This window comes from Chaetodon trifascialis, chromosome 2 (genome assembly GCF_039877785.1).
Source record: "Chaetodon trifascialis isolate fChaTrf1 chromosome 2, fChaTrf1.hap1, whole genome shotgun sequence".
Taxonomy (NCBI): Eukaryota; Metazoa; Chordata; class Actinopteri; order Chaetodontiformes; family Chaetodontidae; genus Chaetodon; species Chaetodon trifascialis.
In genome coordinates, this window is record NC_092057.1 from 23,384,114 (window position 1) to 23,405,306 (window position 21,193).

General features: G+C 41.3%; 1 protein-coding gene across 12 annotated transcripts; it reads right to left on the bottom strand.

Moving 5' to 3' along the window:
* Positions 1 to 2,549: 2,549 nt before the first annotated feature.
* On the bottom strand, positions 2,550 to 19,988 carry pecam1b (platelet and endothelial cell adhesion molecule 1b). Of its 12 annotated transcripts, XM_070989412.1 has the most exons (16): positions 19,793 to 19,882; positions 19,641 to 19,676; positions 15,956 to 16,252; positions 15,401 to 15,682; positions 15,061 to 15,330; positions 13,219 to 13,491; positions 11,842 to 12,120; positions 11,241 to 11,519; positions 9,570 to 9,671; positions 9,417 to 9,447; positions 8,218 to 8,297; positions 6,095 to 6,148; positions 5,436 to 5,531; positions 4,908 to 4,964; positions 3,831 to 3,853; positions 2,550 to 2,651 (listed from the first exon to the last, which is right to left on the bottom strand). In XM_070989412.1, exons 1-16 carry the CDS (start codon positions 19,833 to 19,835, stop codon positions 2,550 to 2,552), a joined length of 2,304 nt encoding a protein of 767 aa, XP_070845513.1. In that variant the 5' UTR covers positions 19,836 to 19,882. The 12 variants fall into 12 exon arrangements, 10 of the variants coding, with proteins under 10 accessions (XP_070845513.1, XP_070845441.1, XP_070845429.1 ...); XM_070989340.1 differs by lacking the exon at positions 4,908 to 4,964 and having other exon boundaries at positions 9,543 to 9,671; XM_070989328.1 differs by lacking the exons at positions 2,550 to 2,651; positions 3,831 to 3,853 and having other exon boundaries at positions 4,791 to 4,964; positions 9,543 to 9,671.
* Positions 19,989 to 21,193: the final 1,205 nt, after the last annotated feature.

Sequence of the window (21,193 nt, forward strand, 5' to 3'; positions counted from 1 at the left end):
AGCTGAAATTAAATGTATCTTTAATAAGAACATTAACATGGCAGACAGGCTGTCCTTACCTGTGGGATTAGGTGTGTTCAGTGCTGTAAAGCATGAGCGTTTTGTTGTTGAAGAGAATACGTTGCAGCATACATTTGTGAATCAGCTGCTTGACAGAACACGTCTGTACTTTCCACAACACATTGGTGCCACGTCACTTTTTTTTTTTTTTACCTTTATTATAGAGCCAGGAATAAAGCAGAATGTTTTTTGTTTTTTTTAAAGAGAATGCAGTGAGACTGAATCGTCTGCATGTGTCCGTGTCACACAGAGCAAGGTGCTGTCAATAATGTAGTTGAACATATTGTGATCTTTAGTAATATGTTCAGGTAGCACAATGCAGACGTATCACCTCATTAAGCTGTTCTGTGAACTGCTAGAAAACAGTTGCCTAATTACACACCAAGCAGACAGAGAGCAGAGAGTCAAATATTTCTTATTATTATTATTATTATGTTCACCAGCTAGTCATGCAGCTATGGGGTGCATACAGAGGGTTTATATGAGTTTTTTTGTTTTGTTTTGTTTTGTTTTGTTTTGTTTTGTTTTGTTTTGTTTTGTTTTGTTTTGTTTTGTTTTGTTTTGTTTTGGCTGAAAACAGCTGCTTGTTGCTGCTGGAAATAAGATAAGATTAGATAAAACTGTAATGATCCCACACCAGGGAAACTAAATATATATATGGACATTATATGCAAAAGAGTTTAAAAAGACTACTGCTTGGAAAAGGATGGCTTAGTTTCTCGATCTAAAATTTTGAATTGCACGAGTAAGTTATGGATGATAAATAAGTGTGTTTTGTACTAAAAAATGAAAGATAAAAAAACATGTAATATTGCATATAGATAAGGTTGATGAGAGCAGAGCTGGAGAACCAAAACAATGAGCTCAAAGCCACTATACTACTACTATAAACTCACACTGTATGCGGTAATTAAGTACCCTGGGGTGCAAGAGAATAAAATTATATCGATCTAAGACTTCTAAATCTCTCAAGGATGAGCTGCCACCAAAAGTCGCACACAAAACCAAACAACAAATATCAAACATCTGTTAAGCCATAATTACAAGTTAAGCAATTATTATTGACGCTGAATAATCAAGGGTCAAAAGTAAAATAAACAACAACCAAAAAACTATTTTAAAAAAGCCCTAATGATAATGCTTTTGTGGATAATCTGATATTAACAAAATGTGGTTTGTCTGTTGCACATGTGACTGTGACTGTACTTCAAATGTTCTTGGTCTTCGGCTATTTTAGCGTATTTTCCTTCAAATATTCTTTTTCTTTCTTTATTCCTACTAAATGTAAACATTGCGTTGTTTTCAATGTTAAGTTCTTGTGATATCATAAGAGGTGACTTTACAGAATATCCTACAGAACTTCAATATTCTGCCACAAGATGGCTCCATGAGACGCCAACACTGAAAACAGTGACGTGAAGGGGAAGAAGAAAGATTTCTATTGTTGGTGCAATAGTGCCCCCTAGTGACGAATACTAGAGAAATCACACTACTGGAATGTGGAGACTGAAACATTCACCTGTGTGTGTGTGTGTGTGTGTGTGTGTGTGTGTGTGTGTGTGTGTGTGTGTGTGTGTGTGTGTGTGTGTGTGTGTGTGTGTGTGTGTGTGTGTGTGTGCGTGAACAGTGCTGAGGAACAACCCAGAGTACGCCTATGCTAACACGAATTCTGAATGTATCAACATGCGTGACTACACAGCATCATGAAAGATAAAAATCTGATCAAAGACAAAAAACTACAGATTTTCACACAAACACTGATTCAGTTACATAATGGTGAATTACATTTGGATCATCTTTTTTCCATGTAACAGCTCACTGTGCATATTATCCACTGCACATGTATGGAAATGTATGAAAATAATGAATTAATTAATTGTTTTTACTTGATATGATGAAGGCAAATGACAAGGTAATGCAAAATGCAAAACCAATGCAGAAATGTATAATCTGTATGTGATTTATCATATTAGTGTTACAAACTATCTGAGGATCTACATATCCTCAGGAGACAGAATCAACCCAGTGCAAAACACATGCAACTTATAAATAATATAACCACAACCATCCAGGTCAGGTCCAACAGACCAGCTGGACTGAACATGCTCACATGAATACACACACCAAAAGCACTACATATACTGCACATAATGGTATTGGTATACTTGGTATACTTATTTTTCTACTCTTCATTCCCCCCCCCCACCCCCTCCTCTGCAATTCCAGTGTGTCTGTTCCAATGCAAATACAAAACAAAGTCACTCAAACTTCAGTTGAGAAAGATGACTTCCTGATAACGTCGATAGCTGAGTCATTTCTGCTTATCACATTTCTTTGTAGCTGTCATATCATGACCCGCCATCGCACAAGAACAACACAGTGGCAAACACAGTAAAGATGTGTGACAAGCGTTTATTAAGATGCAAAAATATTTACAGCGTACTTGGCAGTCAGTCAGCTCCGTAGAGCTGACAAAAACAGAGGGAAGGCTAATCCACAGGCACCGGCAGGTCCTGGTAGCTGTTGACCTCTGGATAGTAGTGATCGGCCTCAGGTTGTTCACTGTTGAGCTCAGCGTACTCTACTGAACCCTGCTGACACACAAAGCAGAGCCATTAAACACACAGCTGATTCATTTATCGTTCTGATATTTAAACCCTGGCACTTAACACATCAATGGTGTCTCTAGTTAGGCAGACTGTGATGATCAGAAGCATCGCTGGATGAGGTTAGACTTGAACAAAAGCACACCTTTCCTGATGTGGTAAAACCTGTGCAAAATAATTTCTCCTGCATGAGTTCAACGTCAAATCACACTAAGATGACCATCAGGCCAAACCTCTTGACCTGTCATCATGAAGATACACTGATGAAAGAGTGAACCATTTTTAGAGCATGATATCACATCCTTAGTTTATTATTTCAAATTCCTCTCTTCAGCTGCCTCCAACACCATGTAGGGACAAACAGCGCAGTCAGGAGCAGCAGCGATTAAGGCAGGCTGGGGGACAGTATTCTGGCTGAGATGGGCTTGGAAGTAATTTGACTGGGCCACAGCACGATCTGAGCGGGCGATAAGGAAGGAAGCCACAGCCCAAATTCCTTTGTTCTTGCCTGGAAACTTTGACAGCAGTTTCCCTCTCATTCTGGACTATCGGCCTGCAAACAGTCACTGTGACCAGGATGCAGCGCGGATACCAGGATGGTTTAATTAATTCAGAGCATAAGTAACATACATGAGTAACAGTACTGTATGAGAGGTATTTAAGTTGTTGTTCAAGTGAATTTGGAGGAAAGGTTTTATCACCATTTCATACGAGTTAAATTAACAGTAAATCAAATTTGGTCAAAAAGCTTCTATTATTATTTGTCATTTCCTACCATGACCTGGATGACGGAGAATCTTTTCTTTAAATACTACATACAGGACAAAATAAACGGTAAGCTTGTGTAAAATGTAAAGATTTAAACAGTGAAGCATTTCCTGTAGAGAAGGTGTGTGATTATGACTGGCTGGATTTCTTCAGAAGTTTAAAATCATATTAAAACTCATTTTCTTTAATGTAGTATCCGGATTATATAGCAGTAAATAACAGTTCATGCCGTTATAATGAGTGCATTCACAGTTAATCGGTGTGCACTAGTGGTTTTCTAAAATATATTGTTGTTGTTTTTTTAATGGCAACAAGCAAAAAAGGCCCAGAGGTATGATGATACTAAAGCTAAAGAATGAGAAGAACATGAGCGTGATTGTGCTGTGAATTACTCACATAGTTGTGGTGGTCAGCAGCACCTAAAGGAAAAAGCATCACAGGTTAATGTGTGTGTCTTGCTCACTCCCTGTCTGACCTCAGTTATTCACTAGTCACTTGACAGTTATGACGACGTGGCTGACCTTGCTGACTCACTTGTTCCTCCCCTGCAGAGGCCTTTGTTTCAGCCCATATAGTTTAAGCCTACAAGTCCAGTCACTATTGTCTGAACCATTATTTAGAATATTCCCTCTGACTCTTACACATGTTTCTCTCAACAATGCAGGACTCTTTTTTCACTGTTGAACAGGAAACACGAGGACTCAGATGGACTGCTTGATAGAAACAACCAGTGTCTGGCTGCTGTTCTAATGACACGAAGATCCTGCCAGGAGTAACAGGATATGGTCACAGTTTCGCAGTTGGTGTGGGTAAACCACCCAACCATCGGTGAGCGTTCCTTAGAAATGATATACTTGTATATATATATACGTGTCACTAATCCATCAGGCTTCAGTTAGAGTATTTAAAGCTGCATTCACTGATATTTTGTTACAACCTGGGGGGAGTGCAATGAGCTGAAGACACAACAATGATACAGTATATTACCATCTTACAGTGCTGAGTTGGCAAACATGCCTATTTCTACATTAAACAGAAAAAAGCAACATTTTCATCAGTTAGAAGTCGTATTTCTGTCCACCAGTCCAAGTCCAGTTTTCACTCTCCTTTCAGCTCTGTTAAGGTTTGCATCAACTCTTGAATGAAAGATCTCTTATTGTCCACTAAAGTCTTCGATATGTTAACTAGCAAACTGCTAACTTTGTGGGCAAGTATAGTGTACAGTGAGTTTTTCACTTTGCTTTGCGCCTGTTGTGGCTAGAGGCGAGGCTGGTGAGAACAGAGAGAAAACCCAAACAATGAGCTTAAAGGCACTAAAATGCTGTGCAGAACTGAAGGGAACTGTGCAGTTGGGTGCGAATTCTTTGTGGGTTTGTCACTATGAGCAACCACTTTTGCAATTCCATGCAGTTATTTGATCCATTGTTAATATAAAAATATCATTCGGTGCAGCTTTAAGGATGTAAAACTCACCATGTGGAGAGTTTTGGAGCTCGCTGTACACTGTGTCTGTGCCTTTTCTGAGTGGGACTGTTAATGTAAAAAGCAACACATTAGCCTGCTTGAATATCAAAAGACAAAGTTTAGCAGATACTGTCTGTTTGATCTATCATTAACGACGTCTAAAAATAGGGGGGTTGTGTGACATTCTCTAATTGCCATCTCTGACCCGTCGGGACCTTCAGCACAAGACCATAACGAAGAGCGGGCCAGTATCAGAAGCGAGCCCGGCAATTAGCTCAACCCTTCCTGTTTATAAGGTCTGCCATGGCTGTGGAAATCCCAGCAGTTATCCCAACATTTACAGTAACTTGAAGATGTGTTAATCATGGGTAATTAGACCCCTCCCAGGATGTGTCCATATTATCAACTATAAAGGAATGTGGGCAAAGAAGAGAAAAATGGTAAAGATGTTTGGGATAGAAGAGGAGACTGAAAACGACGGTATGAGATGGCCTCCAAACAGCGTCATTTTAGTTTTTGTACATGTAGAGTGTTTACCTCTGGCAGGATCTACAGGCTGGGGATGCACCACCTCAGTGTACTCCACATCAGGCTCACTGGACACCACGCTGCTCTCTTCGTCATTGGTTGCATCTTGATAAATGAACAAAATTCTCTGTAAAATGTTCTAATATTTCAATGAGGGTATTGTTTTCTCATTTCATTTCAAGCTCATTTCTAACCTTGAAAATAAAAGTTTCACAAAACAATCCACAATCAGCTTGAGGTCTGCTGAGCAGCCTTTTCCAGAGCTTTCAACCAAATGATTACTGTTTATGCAACAGGCCATTACTTTGTGTTAGTTTCAGTTTAGGTAGCTACTGTTTCAAAGGACCCATCATGCTTAACATGCACAAGAAATGCTGAAAGAGCAATGGATGAAATTAGAACTTCTGAGCAGACTAATCTCCATGACATGTGAACAAACTGCCCAGCGATGAAGTGAACCTTGAGTGGGGATTAGTTGGTGAAAATCCTGTTTTCTTGTCTTGTCTGCTTCTTACAATGGAAACTAGCTGAATTCATCAAGAAAAAAACAAAACAAAACAAAAAAAAACAACTCAACCATGGTCAGTTTAATGCACTAGTTAACAAGCTTCAGGTAGATATTGCTCTGCACATTTTGAGTAAAGGGAGATATTACAAGCTCATCTTACCAGCAACAGGTGGTCGCTTGCTCCACACACTGACTTCAGCTCTGCCCACCTTCACTGAAACACAGAAAGACAGACATCATGTGATAAAGTGGCTGTCAATCCCAGACTTTAATTAAGTTTTAAAAAAAAAATCTGCACTGATTAGACAAAAAACATACCTTAATAGGTAATTGGCAGTAAAATCACACATTACAGAGCCACATGTATGAATATTGTCTGAAATCTTGGTGATGTGTATTAAATAGGTATATTCTTATGAGAACAATTTCACTTTTTGGGAAATTATTTGCTTTCTTTATAAGAGTTTCATGAGAAGAGTCATACCACTGTTATATATTTTTTGTTAAGGTAAGCGAACCATCTCCTGCCTCCAGCTTCAGACCTAACAGTCAGATATGAGAGTGGTTTCAGTCATCTCATCTTCTCGGCACAAAAATGATTCATTTCCTTAAAATTATACTCTGCGCTAAAAGCAATAACGGGGAGATGAGAGACACTTTCTGTGGTACAACTAGCACATACAGAATTTTTCCACTGCCTTGTGCACAATAGGCTGTTAGTTCAGCAGCGGCTGCACAATAACTTCTGGCAAAAACAACTTCCCATTGCAACTTCCTAGTTGGTAATGTAATCTCACACACAGCTCAACCAGGCTTATGTGATTCATTTCCTCCACCTGCTGCATGTATTCAAACTTGCCCACCCCCCCCCCCCGAAAGCCACCAGTTTTATCAACACTATCCCCCCCAACCTGCTCTGTGCCAGCATAGGAAGTCTCTTGCGGACTCTATTGTTTCAACTTTTCAAGGAAGTCTCTGCTGCGTTTTCCTTTTTGGGAGCGAATGGACTTCATGTTATGTTGGTATTGTCATGGACTTGTGCTGAGGACTGCTGCACAATCCAGCACATGTTGTAATGGAAGATTAATGCATTAATGCAATGATATTAATAAGCATGTGGACTTTGCATTTTGCTCAGTATAAAAGTTTTTAGCTTATTTAACCTCAGATACAACAGCTGGAGCAAAATAAATGGTACTGACACACTTCTAAATAAAACCATTGTCTTTATTCTATATGTGTCTCTTCCAATCAGTCAAGGGATCAACCAAAAATATATACAAACATTTCGGTGATAAAATGTATATACAAATCAGTCTGTCACCAAACCCATTTAAACATGCACATCAGACAAACAGAGCGGTTGCAGCAGTAAAGGACATGAAACCACACGGACATGGCGAACGAGGAAACAAAGGACAAAGACAGTTATGTTAAGTATAAAATCAGAGGCCATCTAGATTGCAGGAGGAGGGGAGAGGGAGCAGCGGGTCCTGGTTTCTGTTTTTCATACCACGCTCCTCCTTTTCACTGAGACAACTCATCAGCGAAGAAAGCGTCCAAATACTACAACACTCGACATCACGAACAGGATTACTGCTCTCAGAGTCCTTCGCTTAATTTGATTCAAGTCCTGCCCATCGTGGGGCATCTCTACACTGTGGCTGGAATACTGTAGCTGCTCCTGTTGCTGATGTCATTGGGAAGTGATGCCACGCTATCTCGCACCCCATTGGTCACTCTCCCCTCTGTGCCATCATAGAGTGGTGCTGCGTCTGGAAGAAGATGATAATGGGCGCTCTAAGCAGTTTGCAACAATTGACATTCAATGCCATGTACTAGACTGAGCTGCAGCAGCTTCTTCCTGCGTGAGCGCAGCTTGTAACTCGGAGAGTTGACTTCTGACAACAACTGCTTCCTAACAACAGCCTACTTTTCCTGCCTCTGCAATGCCACCTACTTAAACACAATGTACATGCAAAAGAGTGAGAGACAGACAAAGACAATACGCTCAAACGTACATGTTGTGCATGCACATAAACTTGAACAGGATATCTACAACTGGAAAGCAACGTAGACAGTTAAATAAACAAAGGTAGCCAGGTCACCATAACATGAACCCTGCATGCATATTAGAACATAGATCATGGGATGAAAACGGATTGCTGTGGCCACAACAGGAAACATGCCGTGACGGTTGAGGCAGGAGAAACGACTAATGGCTGTTAAGATGATGACTACTGAGGACAGTCAGTGGTGCATAGAAAAGTAAAACCAAGCTACCTGTGGCTGCGTTATAAACCTCTGTGTCGTGGGTTAGATTCACTGTTAAAGAGTCATCTGATTTAGGGCTCGAAGGCTTTCTGAGAAATGGTGAAAATAAAGTCAACTTGGGCAGCGGTGAAGTCAAGGAAAAATCTAGCAAATGCCAAAATGATCTAAACCTTAAATAGTATATGCGACACACTCTGATGCAAGCTAAAAATGCACTTCCATAACCACACCGGTGGCTTTGCATGTCGTAGACCATCAAGGTGACAAATAAATAAATAAATAAAACTCATCAAAACATTGCACCATTGTGCCATTAGTGGTCAACTATTCCACAGGGCACCTTTAAGGGGAGGGGTTTTTTTGTTTGTTTGTTTTTTTGTATTTTCTGTGTTTTCCTGCTTTTTTTACTCAGCCAAACAACTCTTTTTGTTTAAAACCTGACATCCATCCACCAATGAGTATACATACAGAAAATTCAATGCACAATTAGTTCTTACTGTATCACTGTATTTTTAAATTCTGTTTTGTTTTTCACCTACTTTATCTATTCATTAGTTATTTATGTGTTTTGGCTACACTGCAATTTCCCTTGGGGATTAATGAATTAGTCCAATTATGTAATTCGAAGGAACAGTTTGACCTTTTGGAAGTTGGAAGCTTATTTGCTTTCTTGCTGCTTTACATGAAAAAATGAATACCTCTCTCGTGTGTATGCTCAACACAAAGCTGTGAGTCTGGAGACGGGTGGACCAGTAACAAAATTTGCCTACCAGGATCTCTGGTCTCAACATCTCCTTCCTAATTAATGCATTATATCTCCTTTTTTTAAACCCTAAAAAAATTGAAGATAAAAAAAAGGAGTCCTGTTGTCACTGCGAGGTAAACAGACAACCAGCAGAGTAAATGAGACAGCAGGTCACCTTTTGGAAAAGCATTAGTAAGTAATATTTAACTAAGTACTGCCTTAAAAGACAGGAAATCAACATAAAAACTTTGAGAGAAAGGTTGTACTTATACAAAGTCTATGTGCTTTTCACAGCACAAACATGCAAAACAACCGGTGTGGTTTTTTAAAGGTTATAAATAACAGAAAGATAGCACTCACAGGTCCTCAGCCATCTAAGCCAGCTAATAAAACTGGATACACTGTCACTAACTTCTATGGTATCTGTCATGTTCAGAGGAAGCAAACAGTCGAACCAACTCACACTGACAATTCAGCAGCTGCTTCTCTTTTACCTACAATAAGAGAGGAGAGGTGAGAAGAAGAGCAGGAGGAAGTAGGTGGAGGAAGGCTGGTTTTCATACATGGTTATAGGTATAAGAGGCCTGACTTGCTGGTGGACTGTAGGTCTCTCTACCTCTGTTGGATCTGAAGTACAGCACAGCAGCCACCAACAACACCAACAACACGACCAGACTGAACACCCCAATCACAGCTTTCTTCCACAAGGCCAGGTGCACTATGGAGAGAGACAGAGACACAGAAAGATAGGAAAGTCAGTGACAAAGAAAAACACAAGGGGAAAATGGGGGAGTGGAAACAATCGGACAGGATGACAAACGTGGTTGAAGACAGAGACAGGCAGAGAAACAGCAGCAGGTCACAAAGGTCAAAGTAACAATCAAACGTTTCTGCTTCACTCTGTTGCAAAGCTTAATGTATTCCCTGACAGGGCCTCTCTTTCAGCTGCGAGGGACCGACTCATTAGCCTGTTGTCTACAGCTGTGTAAGAAACTTAGATTTTTATCCTTGCTAGCAGCATGGCTCAAGGGACAGCAATGCCGGTGTGCAGTTGGTCAATTAGTTAATTAGTTGGTCCAGACCAAAATATCTACGCGACTACTCCATCGATTGCACTGAAATTTGGTGCAGGCATTCGTGTCCTCCTCAGCACGAACCCCCTGACTTTTCATGTAGCACATTGTCAGTTCAAAATGTTGTCCACTACTTTAGTTTATGGCCAAATACCTTGCTATATACTAGCAAAACATTATACCTGCTAAACATCAGCTGGTTAGCATTTTCCCTGTAAGCTTGTTAGGATGCTAAAATGAGAACTGAGCCATGCTGTGCTAAGTACAGCCTGACAGAGCTGCTATGGCTCTAAAGCCTTGTTTTAATATGTCTTGCAAGTTGCACAACTTAATGGAAGTACAATACTAAATCACTGGAGTACTCCTCTGAATGCTTTATGCAAAATTAAGGCAAAGGGCAAACATTGTTGGAGAAAGGACTGGAAATCCTGGCAGGTTTTGGGATCAATGTAAGTCAAAGTTGCAGTACAAACACACTGTCTGTGCCTGATGTTATCTAGCTGCACTGAACACCAAAGGGTACATTGACTGTTTGTGGGGAATAAATACAAACTGCTAAGAGAGTGAGCAGTCAGAAAGTTACTTAATACTAGATGTTATATGGAGGAGAATCACTGCTGCATTGACCTCTGTACGTTGTACATTGTTCAACTTTTCTGTGCAGCTGTTGCATAGAAACAGTGAGTCATACTGGAGACTGGAGAAAGATTGTTGATATTGCCATCTCTCCTTTGTCACGATTTGATCAAATGGTAGCATGCCAGAGTTACCGCCCCCCTCGCTCCCTCCATTCCCTTCCCCTTGTCCCGTGCATGAGCATGAATGCATGAATGCCACCTATTGCTGATTGGCCGGAATAGTGTTGGGGCTCCATCTGAGTCACCTTGTTTGTTTCCCATTTACAGAGCTGGGGCTGTGTACGAAAACTGGATTTTTGTTTTTCAGCACACACACAGAAAGGACAGCTAGCAGACCGTGAGGAGATATTCACTGAATTTCAGAGATCAACAATCTTTCCCTAGGATGACTCACCCAATCTTTAATCTGAAGACACCTTAAGAATTCCATTGCCCTCCCTAAGAAGCCAGCTGAGAGTCTGGGGCTAAACTATGTTTCTTTACTTTTTGTTAAGTCTCTGAGGGACCAGTAAACAGTTGTTATGTATTTCTGGACTCGGCGGGGTCCCTACTGAACATAAATCCCATCAGACTCACCATCTATGATGACCGGGTCACTGGTGATGACGATGTTGGCGTGGTTGACAGCCTCGCAGTAGTACTTGCCGCTGTGCTCTTTGGACAAAACGGGGATCTCGTAGCTTGTGTGGTTCAGGTTGGAGGTTGTGCTGTACACGGGCTGTTCAGTGCCTTCATGGTACAATTTAAAGGTGATGGGTGGTGTGCCAAGAGTGCTGCATATGAGGTAGAGGTAACCTCCCTCAGAAATTTCTTGTGAGTTGGAGATGAAGCTCAGAATCAGGTCTGAGAGAGGCACTGGGAGAGGAAAAGAGGTGGGATTAGTCAGTTTTATTGGTTCATTAAAGTATACAAAAACTTAATCAAACACCCTCACTTTGTGAAATATGCTTTTGTTGATGAAAGGATTAATACCACTCTCATGCTTGTGCAGTAAATATGAAGCTACCACGAGCAAACTGGTCTGCCTAGATTAACAAAAATCCTCCTGCCATCACCTCTAAAGCAACTAAAGCTCTAAAGCTTTACCAGGCACACATGACCGTGGAATCAATCTTCAAATATGTCACTAATCACTAATCATGTCACAAAGATAAATATACTAGTTTTGAATGTTTACCTACGACAGTAGCATTGAGTCTTTTACTGAGCGGGCCTTCCTTGTGACTATTCTTTGCCTCGCACATGTACTTGTTTATCTCATTAGTGTTGGTGATGTTGACTGTGAAGAGAGCTTGCTGAAAAGGCAGCTTGACGCTGGTTGTGCTCAGTGGGGTGTAATCCTTCAGCAGGGTGTAGTTTATCGGCAGGCTGCCAGTGTCTGACTGACAGAGGACCTTAAAGGGCTGTCCCAGGACTGCCCTGCCAACCACCGAGATCTTTGGAATGGAGACAGCAACTAAAGAGGAGACAGGAAAAAAACACACTGACTCCCTGTGGACATATTCCATGAAGCAACAACAACAAAAGGCCTGTTCAGACATGGAACAAGTAACCAAGCTGGCTTTATGCCTTTTGTCATTCTATATAAACACTCTTCACAGCTTTATTCAGTTACTGTTATTGAAAGAACCACAACACTTGCATGGTATGTGGCACCTGGTGCCGAAGAAGGAGCACCGTCACTTCTGGAGAGTGGTGGGTTGAAAGGTACGATGATACATGCGAGGAAGTTTCTCTGTTCTCTCACAGGCTGCATCAGTGCTGAATTAAAAAACTTATTTTGCCTGTGAAGTCTTAATTACTGGCCACTAGCTAGCTGACTAGCTGTGAAGACAACATTGACATGTTATCACCTTTTAAATTGATGTGGAAAATGTGTTGGCCAACAGTTGTGTATTTATGCATCAAGCTGTTATGGAGCGACATTAGCATTCATTTGGAGCCATGTTTTAACCTCCAGGTGAAGTCCAGTATTCACTCTTCTTCGAGCTCTGTTTTGGCCTCTACTAACTAAGGGAAATAACTATTTTTTCAGCTGCTAAATACTCCAATATGTTCACCAGCTAGTCGCCGGTGAAAATAATTTAAAAAATCATAACCTTTATGGGAGAATTTCTTCAACAACTTCCAGTGTTTTGTAGTTTATCTAAGTGATTTTATTCTTTTTGCACTTAAGAAATGATAATTGACAGATAAACTTTAACAGCGCTCTTGATAAGACAAAAAAGACACACTCAGCTCATATTATATATAAAGGAATGTCAAACTTCCCAGAAGTTCAGGAAATATGCTTGTGTCAACCTTCCCATTTTACTCTTACCAAGAAAGCGCATTTCTGAAAGTCTTGAACCATTTCTTTGATCTCATGCTGCAGCAGCCTTCACATTAACATTAATGTTGCTATAGGTCCGACCTAGAGAGAGGGCCATTGTGACTTTTATGGAAAAGTGAGGCCAACGTGTAAAATTGCTGACACATTTACATAATGAAGCTTAAATCCCCTCTAAATTGTGTATTAAAATTTGCACCTGAAAGCGACATCAAGTCATCTTACCTTTGGGACGTACAGTCAGGGTTTCACTGTGTTTCACGACGCCCTTGGCTTGAGCGACACAGGTATAGTTGAAATCATACAGCAGGGCCTTGCCAAAAAATACTCCGTTGTCCTTGGACATCAGGAAGCTTTGGGGTGGATCAAGACTGTAAGTCAGCTCTCCCTTGCTGAGTCTTTCAGTGGCGTAGCTCTCACTTTTGCAGGTTAGTGTCATATAGTCCTTTTGAAAGACTTCAGCTGGAGACATGGTGAGAGTGGGCACTGAAAACAGCTCTGTGGGTAGACGTCAAAAACAGGACAAGTCATCGTCTGCACTGATGTCATTTAATAGTGTAAATGTTGATAGATGTAGAGCTTTGTGTTTTTCCTTTAACATCCAACATTTCACTATTTAGAAACTTGCTGGAAACCAGTGACATTAGCTTAAGTACATGAAGTGCTGTTTGCCTGCCGCACATGTTAAGAGCACAGGAGCCCTCCTTCTGGAAATTATATTAGTAACATAAGAATGTATGAAAAACCTGCTGTTCCTTCAAAATATTCTAAATACCAGACATACTGTGTGATCGGTGTGTCTATACTGCTGTGTAGGCAAAGCTTCACTCACAAGGTTATTCATCAACCACACAGGATCATGAAAAGAGATTCTGCACACTTCTTTGAGATTTTTTTTTCTTTTTCAAGAAAATTTCTAAGAGTAATGACATGATGCATTTTCCATCCAAACCCATCAGTCTGCAAATCCATCAGGTGCCACTGAGTCACACGCTTAAACTCTAAATGCAGGGCACCTCATATGAACTAAGGCTGCATCCTTACTGCAACGGCCCAGGTTCAGTTCCCATACATTTTCATGCAGTTTAAGGCACAAAAAAAACTTTAGTTCAGAAACCAGTCTGTATGATAATGAGGTGTGTGTGTCCATGTGAGACAATGATTAGTCCAAGGTTTGTGTGTGTGTGTGTGTGTGTGTGTGTGTGTGTGTGTGTGTGTGTGTGTATTAAACATCAACAAAGCAATTGAGGCAGTTTATTTTTTGCGTCATTGGGGAAAAAAAAATGTAATTCACGTGGTCTCCCAGAAAACTAGACTTATGTATCACCTCTTGCCTCCTTATTCAGGTTTGAAAAAACATGTATCCCGTGATGCAAGACTTTGGCCAATCACAGATCATTTCAGAGAAAGGGCATTCCTACTGGCTGTTCTGCAAATGCAGATGCATGTGCACGTCCCTTCAGACAGGGAAAGCCTCGTCTTGCTTAGTCAGACCTTTCTCCACACTTTGACTGAGTGCTGTGATGGTGCGGGAGGAAATGAAAGTACAAGTGAAAACCTGATTCCAGTGGTGGAAAAACTTCTGAGAAATTTCCAGTACCTCTTTGCCTTCAATGATGTACAGCGCCACACGGAGCTTTGGGCTCATTGTGTTTGATGCCGCCGCCATGGACAGCAGGCTCTATGAGGTATGAGGTTTTGCAGGGCCGCCTTCTGCTGCCTTGTGGGTTTGGTTTGAGGAGCTTAGCAGAGTGATACGAGGCAGCAGAGAGCGATGCGGATGGTTTTGCATTGTGTTCAGCTGCTGCTTAGTGCAGCTTTAACTGAAACCACTGCTGTCCGAGCACACTGAGCAAGAGCCTTTACAACTAGCTAACAGGTTAAAGGAAAGTTAGATTTGATTTGTCTGACCACCCTCCACTAAATTTGTTGTTTGGGGCTCCAGAGCTGTAACCTCCATAAGAACACAGTCAATCATCAGTGCTTTTAAGAATCATATCAGTATTTAGATTACAGGTTTATCTGTGCAGTGTGCAGACACAGATCATCTTTCCTCTGTCCACTCACCAGTCACTGAAACTGTCTTTGTGGTGACTTTCACTATATTTCCCATCTCTAATCTGCACTCAAACTCTCCAGGGTCCTTTGCCTGTGCGACCATGCTGTGGTTGACTTTGGTGCTTCCAGTGCTGAGAAGGCGGGTCCCCTGGCTCAGGTAGAGGTGGACACTTTCAGAGCTATGTGCAAAGTTGTTCATGGTGCACAAGATGACAAGTTGGTCTCCTTCATAGATCTTGTACTGAGGGGCAATCTCCAAAACCACGGTGATAGGCAGCTCTATGGAGACAAAATCAATGAGAGGGGTCCAATGCTTTGAAACGTACAGGAATGTCAAACAGCTTCCTACCTTTGACTGAAACAGTGATGCTGGTGCTTTGGTTGGACTTGAAGGAGCCTGGCGTTACGAGAACAATGTAGGAACAGTGAATTTTGTGTATGCCAATGCTGTTGAAGCGAAGCTTGGCCTCTGCCTGGTTGGAGTTGACCTGCTTCTCCAGGATTTCTTTGGAGTCTTCATAGAAGTAGAAGAAAATGAAGCCTGTCTCGCCGGGTGCCGTACAGCTGGCCGTTAGCTCCTCCCCTTCACTGACCGCGCGTTTGTTAAGGTGGAGGACTGGTCTTGACAGGCCTGGAAACCCAAAATGTGAGAAATGTGCTGAGATTTAATCAGATAGATTTTTGAAAAAACAAAGGAAGTCAAACAACAGCATCTTCTGCCAATGTTGAAGAACTTCTCCTGGTTGCTGTGGCACATAAACACATCATTTCCATCAGTGAACTTTATCTGAACATGAGATTTACTATGGCTAGGGCTGTATAGGAAACAGGCGGAGTAGACTAGAATACAGTTTTTGATAGTATCATCCTGACAGAAGATCTTAAACACATTTTAAAAACCAACCTGTCACTGTGAGCTTCTTGGCTTCGCTGGTCACCTGTTTGCCCTCAATGTTGACCGCGCACTTATATTTGCCGGTGTTGGACACTCTGACCTCGGGCAGTGGGTACAGAAGGTCCTCTGAGGTGCTGGAGGTCTTGGTGTAGATTGTGTTGCTGTCCTTGTATATAGTGTACTCACGGCTGAGCGGCTCCTGCCCTGAGCTGCTCACGATGGCTTGACATCTCAGAGTCACATTAGTGTCCCGAGTCACGTCAGTGCTGGGCTCGATGGACAGCGTGACGTCTCTTATTGTGAATGCTAAGGAGTGAATTCAAAAAAATGAATTTAGATTTAATGTGCAAGCTGATGAGCTGTTGTCTCGAGCTTTAACATTTGGTCTTTAGACCATTTCATTACGGGCTTTGCTTCACGGTGAGTTCAGTTGATAACTTCTCTATTAAAATACGTTGTTATCTTTTTACTTTCTACTTGGTTTTAGCACTTTGCATGTGGCATTAATGCATGTTAACTGACAGGGATGCATTGATGTTCTTGCTGAGAGCGGCTCTCTTTGTATGGACATGCTGAGACTAGTGAGGTGAAATCTTTATTGTGTAGGATTGATTTATCTTTAGTTTAATATTTCTTAGCACTGCACAAATGGTTCCTCATGTAACTGGAAAGACGAACTGTTGATGTTTGCTGCAAAATTAGATTCCAAACATATTCTCTCATGAAAAAAAGTGAAATACTGATTTACATGAGAGCAGTATCACTCTTCTCATTCAAATCTTGGCAATAAAATAAAATTAAATCAATAAAAATCAAGCTTAATTCAATTGCAAAACAACTTAATTTTCACTGTATTTTTCTCTGTGTTGTATTTGCTCTTTGCTGGCTCTTAAACTGTGAACCTTTTGACGTTGCAGTCTTTTCTTGACCTCTCTCTGGAGTCCATTTCTGTCTTCATCTTGACTCTCCTGTGAAATCACCTGTCCTATACACTTAACCTGTCTGTCAGATGATTGCTGTTTTTTATCCTGAGGAAAGACTGCACTGAGTCATGAGTGTTCATCTTTTACCCTCTTTCCTGTGAGCTTTTACATCCACACAAGAGTGACGCTCCGCATACGAACGGATTGAATAGAACTTCCTTTTAATCACTTCCCATTCCTGTTCGAATGAACATTCCTGGATGGTCATTTTGCTGAAACATCTTGCCACAATACGGAGTATCAGCTTGGCTCTCAGGAAGCTGATGTGTTACCATGGAATCTCATCATGTCAGTGACCGCATCCTCTCTGGGTATGCGACTCACACCAGACACAGTGCATGACATCAAGTCTGTACAATTCTTTGGTCTTGATATGAAGATAAAAAAAACACACAACTATGGCAGAAGAGAGGAGCAAATAAGGAAAAGCATTGTCTAGATATATAGCTGAATCCGTTAGGATCAACCTTGGTGCCTTTGTGGTGCTGTAATAAGCAGCTTGCTTTTAGATGAGAGGAAAAGAGGTGAGTCACACAGGGCCATGACATCAACAGGCCATCACTGATCTTGCAGCTATGAAAGGCCTTTAAAACTTTAAAGTTTGTTCTTTAATTTCAGGATCCAGCATCATGAGTGGCTCACCTCCTCTTTGATTACCATGGCTGTCAGTCATGGTTCACTGTAAGGAAGCTTTTTATGTCTCAGCCACATTGTCTGTGGATTGATGATAGCAGCCAAACTGGCTACACGTGAATGCTTTGATAATCACATGAACTGACCCAAAGCTGCCTGCACGAACAGGTGGAAACCAATGAATGATGCACAAGAGATCCTGTATTTGATGTCAGGTTTGTGAACGTAGAAGCGACTGCCCACGAATAAAGGAGCAACAAAGAGACATTTGAGGCATGTGCACACATTTGTCAAGCATCCCCACCAACATGGTGGAGTGTCAGAGGCAACAGACTGCTGTTGTGACTCACAGTGGGACGCTGTGGGGCAGTAAACAAATCTGGAGAACAACATTTAAAAAAAGGACAGGAAAAGCACTTTGTGAGACAAACAGGCCACCCGGGGGCCTTTTCACTGTTTCAGGGCCTGCTGAAACTGGCCCACACCCAGCATCATTCAGCAGGACCTAGCAGGCCTGATGATGAGAAAAATCAGAGATGCACGGCAGAAATTTGCTGTGGTCTCTCCATACGATGTGTGAGTCACGGCGGTGCATGCTCAGCCAGTGTGGAAAGTAACTAAGTACATTCACTCAAGAACTACTCTAAGGCACAACTTGCAGGGTCTTGTACTTTACTCGAGTATTTACATATTAAGCTAACTACATTTCAGAGGGAAATACTGAACTTTTTACTCTTCTACATTTATCTGACAGCTGTAGTTACTATTTAGATTGAAATTTTACATTAAAAAACATTTGATAAGCTTCTAAAATACAGCACAAAATTAAAGTTCCTCCCAGCATTTTTAATTTAAGGACGCTTACAAAAAAGCAGAGTTTGTGAGTCATCAGTTCCACCAAAGAAACTCCCACATCTCCCACATTCATCTTGTGAGCCTTTTGAAGGGCTGGACCGTTAAGTTGGAAAGTACTGGTCAAAACTACCAAACTAAATACAGCATAAAGCCGTTAAAACTAGCTCCACCTCAGCCACAAACAACAGTGAGATGCTACTTAAGCGTCGATGCACCAGCTTTATAACACTGTTCAAATATCAGTCAGAATGAGTACTTTTACTTTGAGTTTGCTGATTGCACTTCTGTACTTTCAAAATAAATATTTTTTTCTCAGTGTGTGTAGTTGGGGGTTGCAAGGTGATCATCAAGAAAGGAAAGCAAAAAGTCTTCTCAAATGATTAAAAAAAACAAGAAGAAAAAAAAAAAACGACCTCTCTGATTCATCATTAACTTAATTCCCCAACATCTTATATCTCTCTGCCTTAAATTTTTATGCCAATAAAATTCTATTCTTATGTTGTGTCCATGTTTTCTGTCTTGCTTTTGTCTTTATCAAAATAAACAGTGGTCAGTGGTTTATGATATAAATAAAAAAGTCAGTTTTATGTCCCAGTGCTAATATTATTACAACATTATTTTAGCAAGTTTTAAGTTGATCTTTTTTTTCAATCTGGTGAAATAGTGTACAGATGATCTCTTTGGGGCACTGAAAGACAATCCGAAAAGGGTACATCTGGTAAGTCAATCATGTAAGAAGCAACCACAAATATAAAACAATGCGTCATTCTTCAAGCGTGAACCTTTGCCTTGGCTCGGTCTATGCCTCCATCTCTGCTACAACTGATCTGGACTGACTCATGCTTTCCATCACCAGCCAACTGAAGGGGACAGGGAGGCGTGTGACACTGCTCGCAATCATGTTCCCAATGCTGCCTACCACGGCTCTTCCACTGTAACACACACCAGCGATCAGAAAGCTCTGATAACAAACAGCACTGTTTCCACTGACTGTCTCTGCGTCTCTCCTGGCTTTTCCAGTGTGATTTTAGTGTCTGACAACTGACTGAAAACTCTTCCCAATCAAAGCCCAGTGACTTTGTCCACATGGAAAGTAAAACAGTGATGCTCCACAAACATTGGGCCTTTTTAAAACTCCAAACACAATCCTGTGGAGGATGCTCCGTAAATTGCATCCATGTAAAGACAAATCTAATCCTAGATTTATTTTAGATTGTACTTACATTGCTGTGCATTCACCACTCTCCCTGGATGGAAGTCTTGGGGCAACATAAGAAAGTAAAGCACCAGGTTAGAGACAAATCTATCAACCACATCCACTAAAAGGAATATGAAGAGTTCCAGTACAGCAGAGGTTAAAGGTCAGCAGTCTTACAGCTGGACAGGAGCGTGGAGGTGAGCAGTAGCAGGAGTCCCATCCTGTCTGAGGGACACTGAGGATCCCAACGCTGCCGGCTCTGCTGGAGGTTAACACACTTGTGACTACGGTGGTTTACAGGCGGTGTGTGGGGGGCAGATCTGATCCTAGTGGGCGGGAGCGGCCACTTAGGTGGCGCTATACCTCAGCCACTGAGTGGTCAGCCAGCGGTGGCGGTTATCAACCCGAACAGCCGTCGGCTTGGCTTAATTTGTCAGGAAGTGAGTGTTGTTTCCTCAGGATGTTCGTGCCGCCCGCTCTTTGCTGTTGTGGAATGTTCTCCTCTGGTCCCGTTCATGCATGTGTGTGAGATGGTAGTCACAATAACGTTGGACTGCTTGGGGTGCAGTAGACAGGCCTTTCACCTCTGACGTCGGCTGGCAGGGCCGTGCAGGTAGAGGCAAGGACAAGACGGGACAACATTGTTTGCGTTGCAAAGCCCATTTCCTGAAGTGAAGATAATGGTTTAGCTCAGCTACTAAAAAGTGTTTTCACTGACGTTAACCTTAGCCTGGCTCTTGCAGGACACATGTAGGTGGAACCGTTTCCACTGGTACACATACTTCCTATTATAACTTACATGAGTCAACAACTGAGGACGGTCGCTTTTGTCTTCAGTGGTTTGTCAGGGACTTGCTTCAAATTCAAGATGTAAATTAAACAAAATCATCTCTAACTGAACAAAATAAAGTGTTCAGTATTAAGGAAATAAATATCAATTTAGCAAATAAGGAAGCTATGAAATATTTCACGTTTTCAGCAGGTAACAGTTGGCAAGTCTGCTCAGGGGCTGCAGCATGGGATTGGCTGAAAGGTGAGCGGTGTCGACACTTCTACTGTCATGAAAAGTGACATTAATAAACAATAGAGCGAAAGTGCTATTGGGAGAAATGTCAAAAGACATTTTGAAATAAATTGTCTATTATGAAATTTAATTTTATTTTGAGTTGACCTTTCATAGTAATTCATTGGAATAATTCTTTAAATTATCTCACAACTTACTGGTTTAGTTATATTCGTATATCTATTACTTAGTTCTGATTTAGTATTTAAAAATGAGTTTTGTTTTGAAAAGAACCAGGTCCTAATAAGGGTTGCTCATTTGCAAATTAAATAGCAAATTACATTCACTTGTTGTACATATATTCCAATTTCAGACTTGTTATATCCTCATTGATAGCCATATTAGAAACCATTCAAAATCTTCAGAGCTATACTTTGTCTGAAGGGGCACTATATTCACTTCACCTGACAAAGCCAGTTTAATAGTCATGTGCAGTACGATTCCTCCAGGGAGACCAGTTGTTTGTCTTCTGAGGCCATGGAGGAGCTCTTTAATCAGTATTTTGTTCGCTCCGT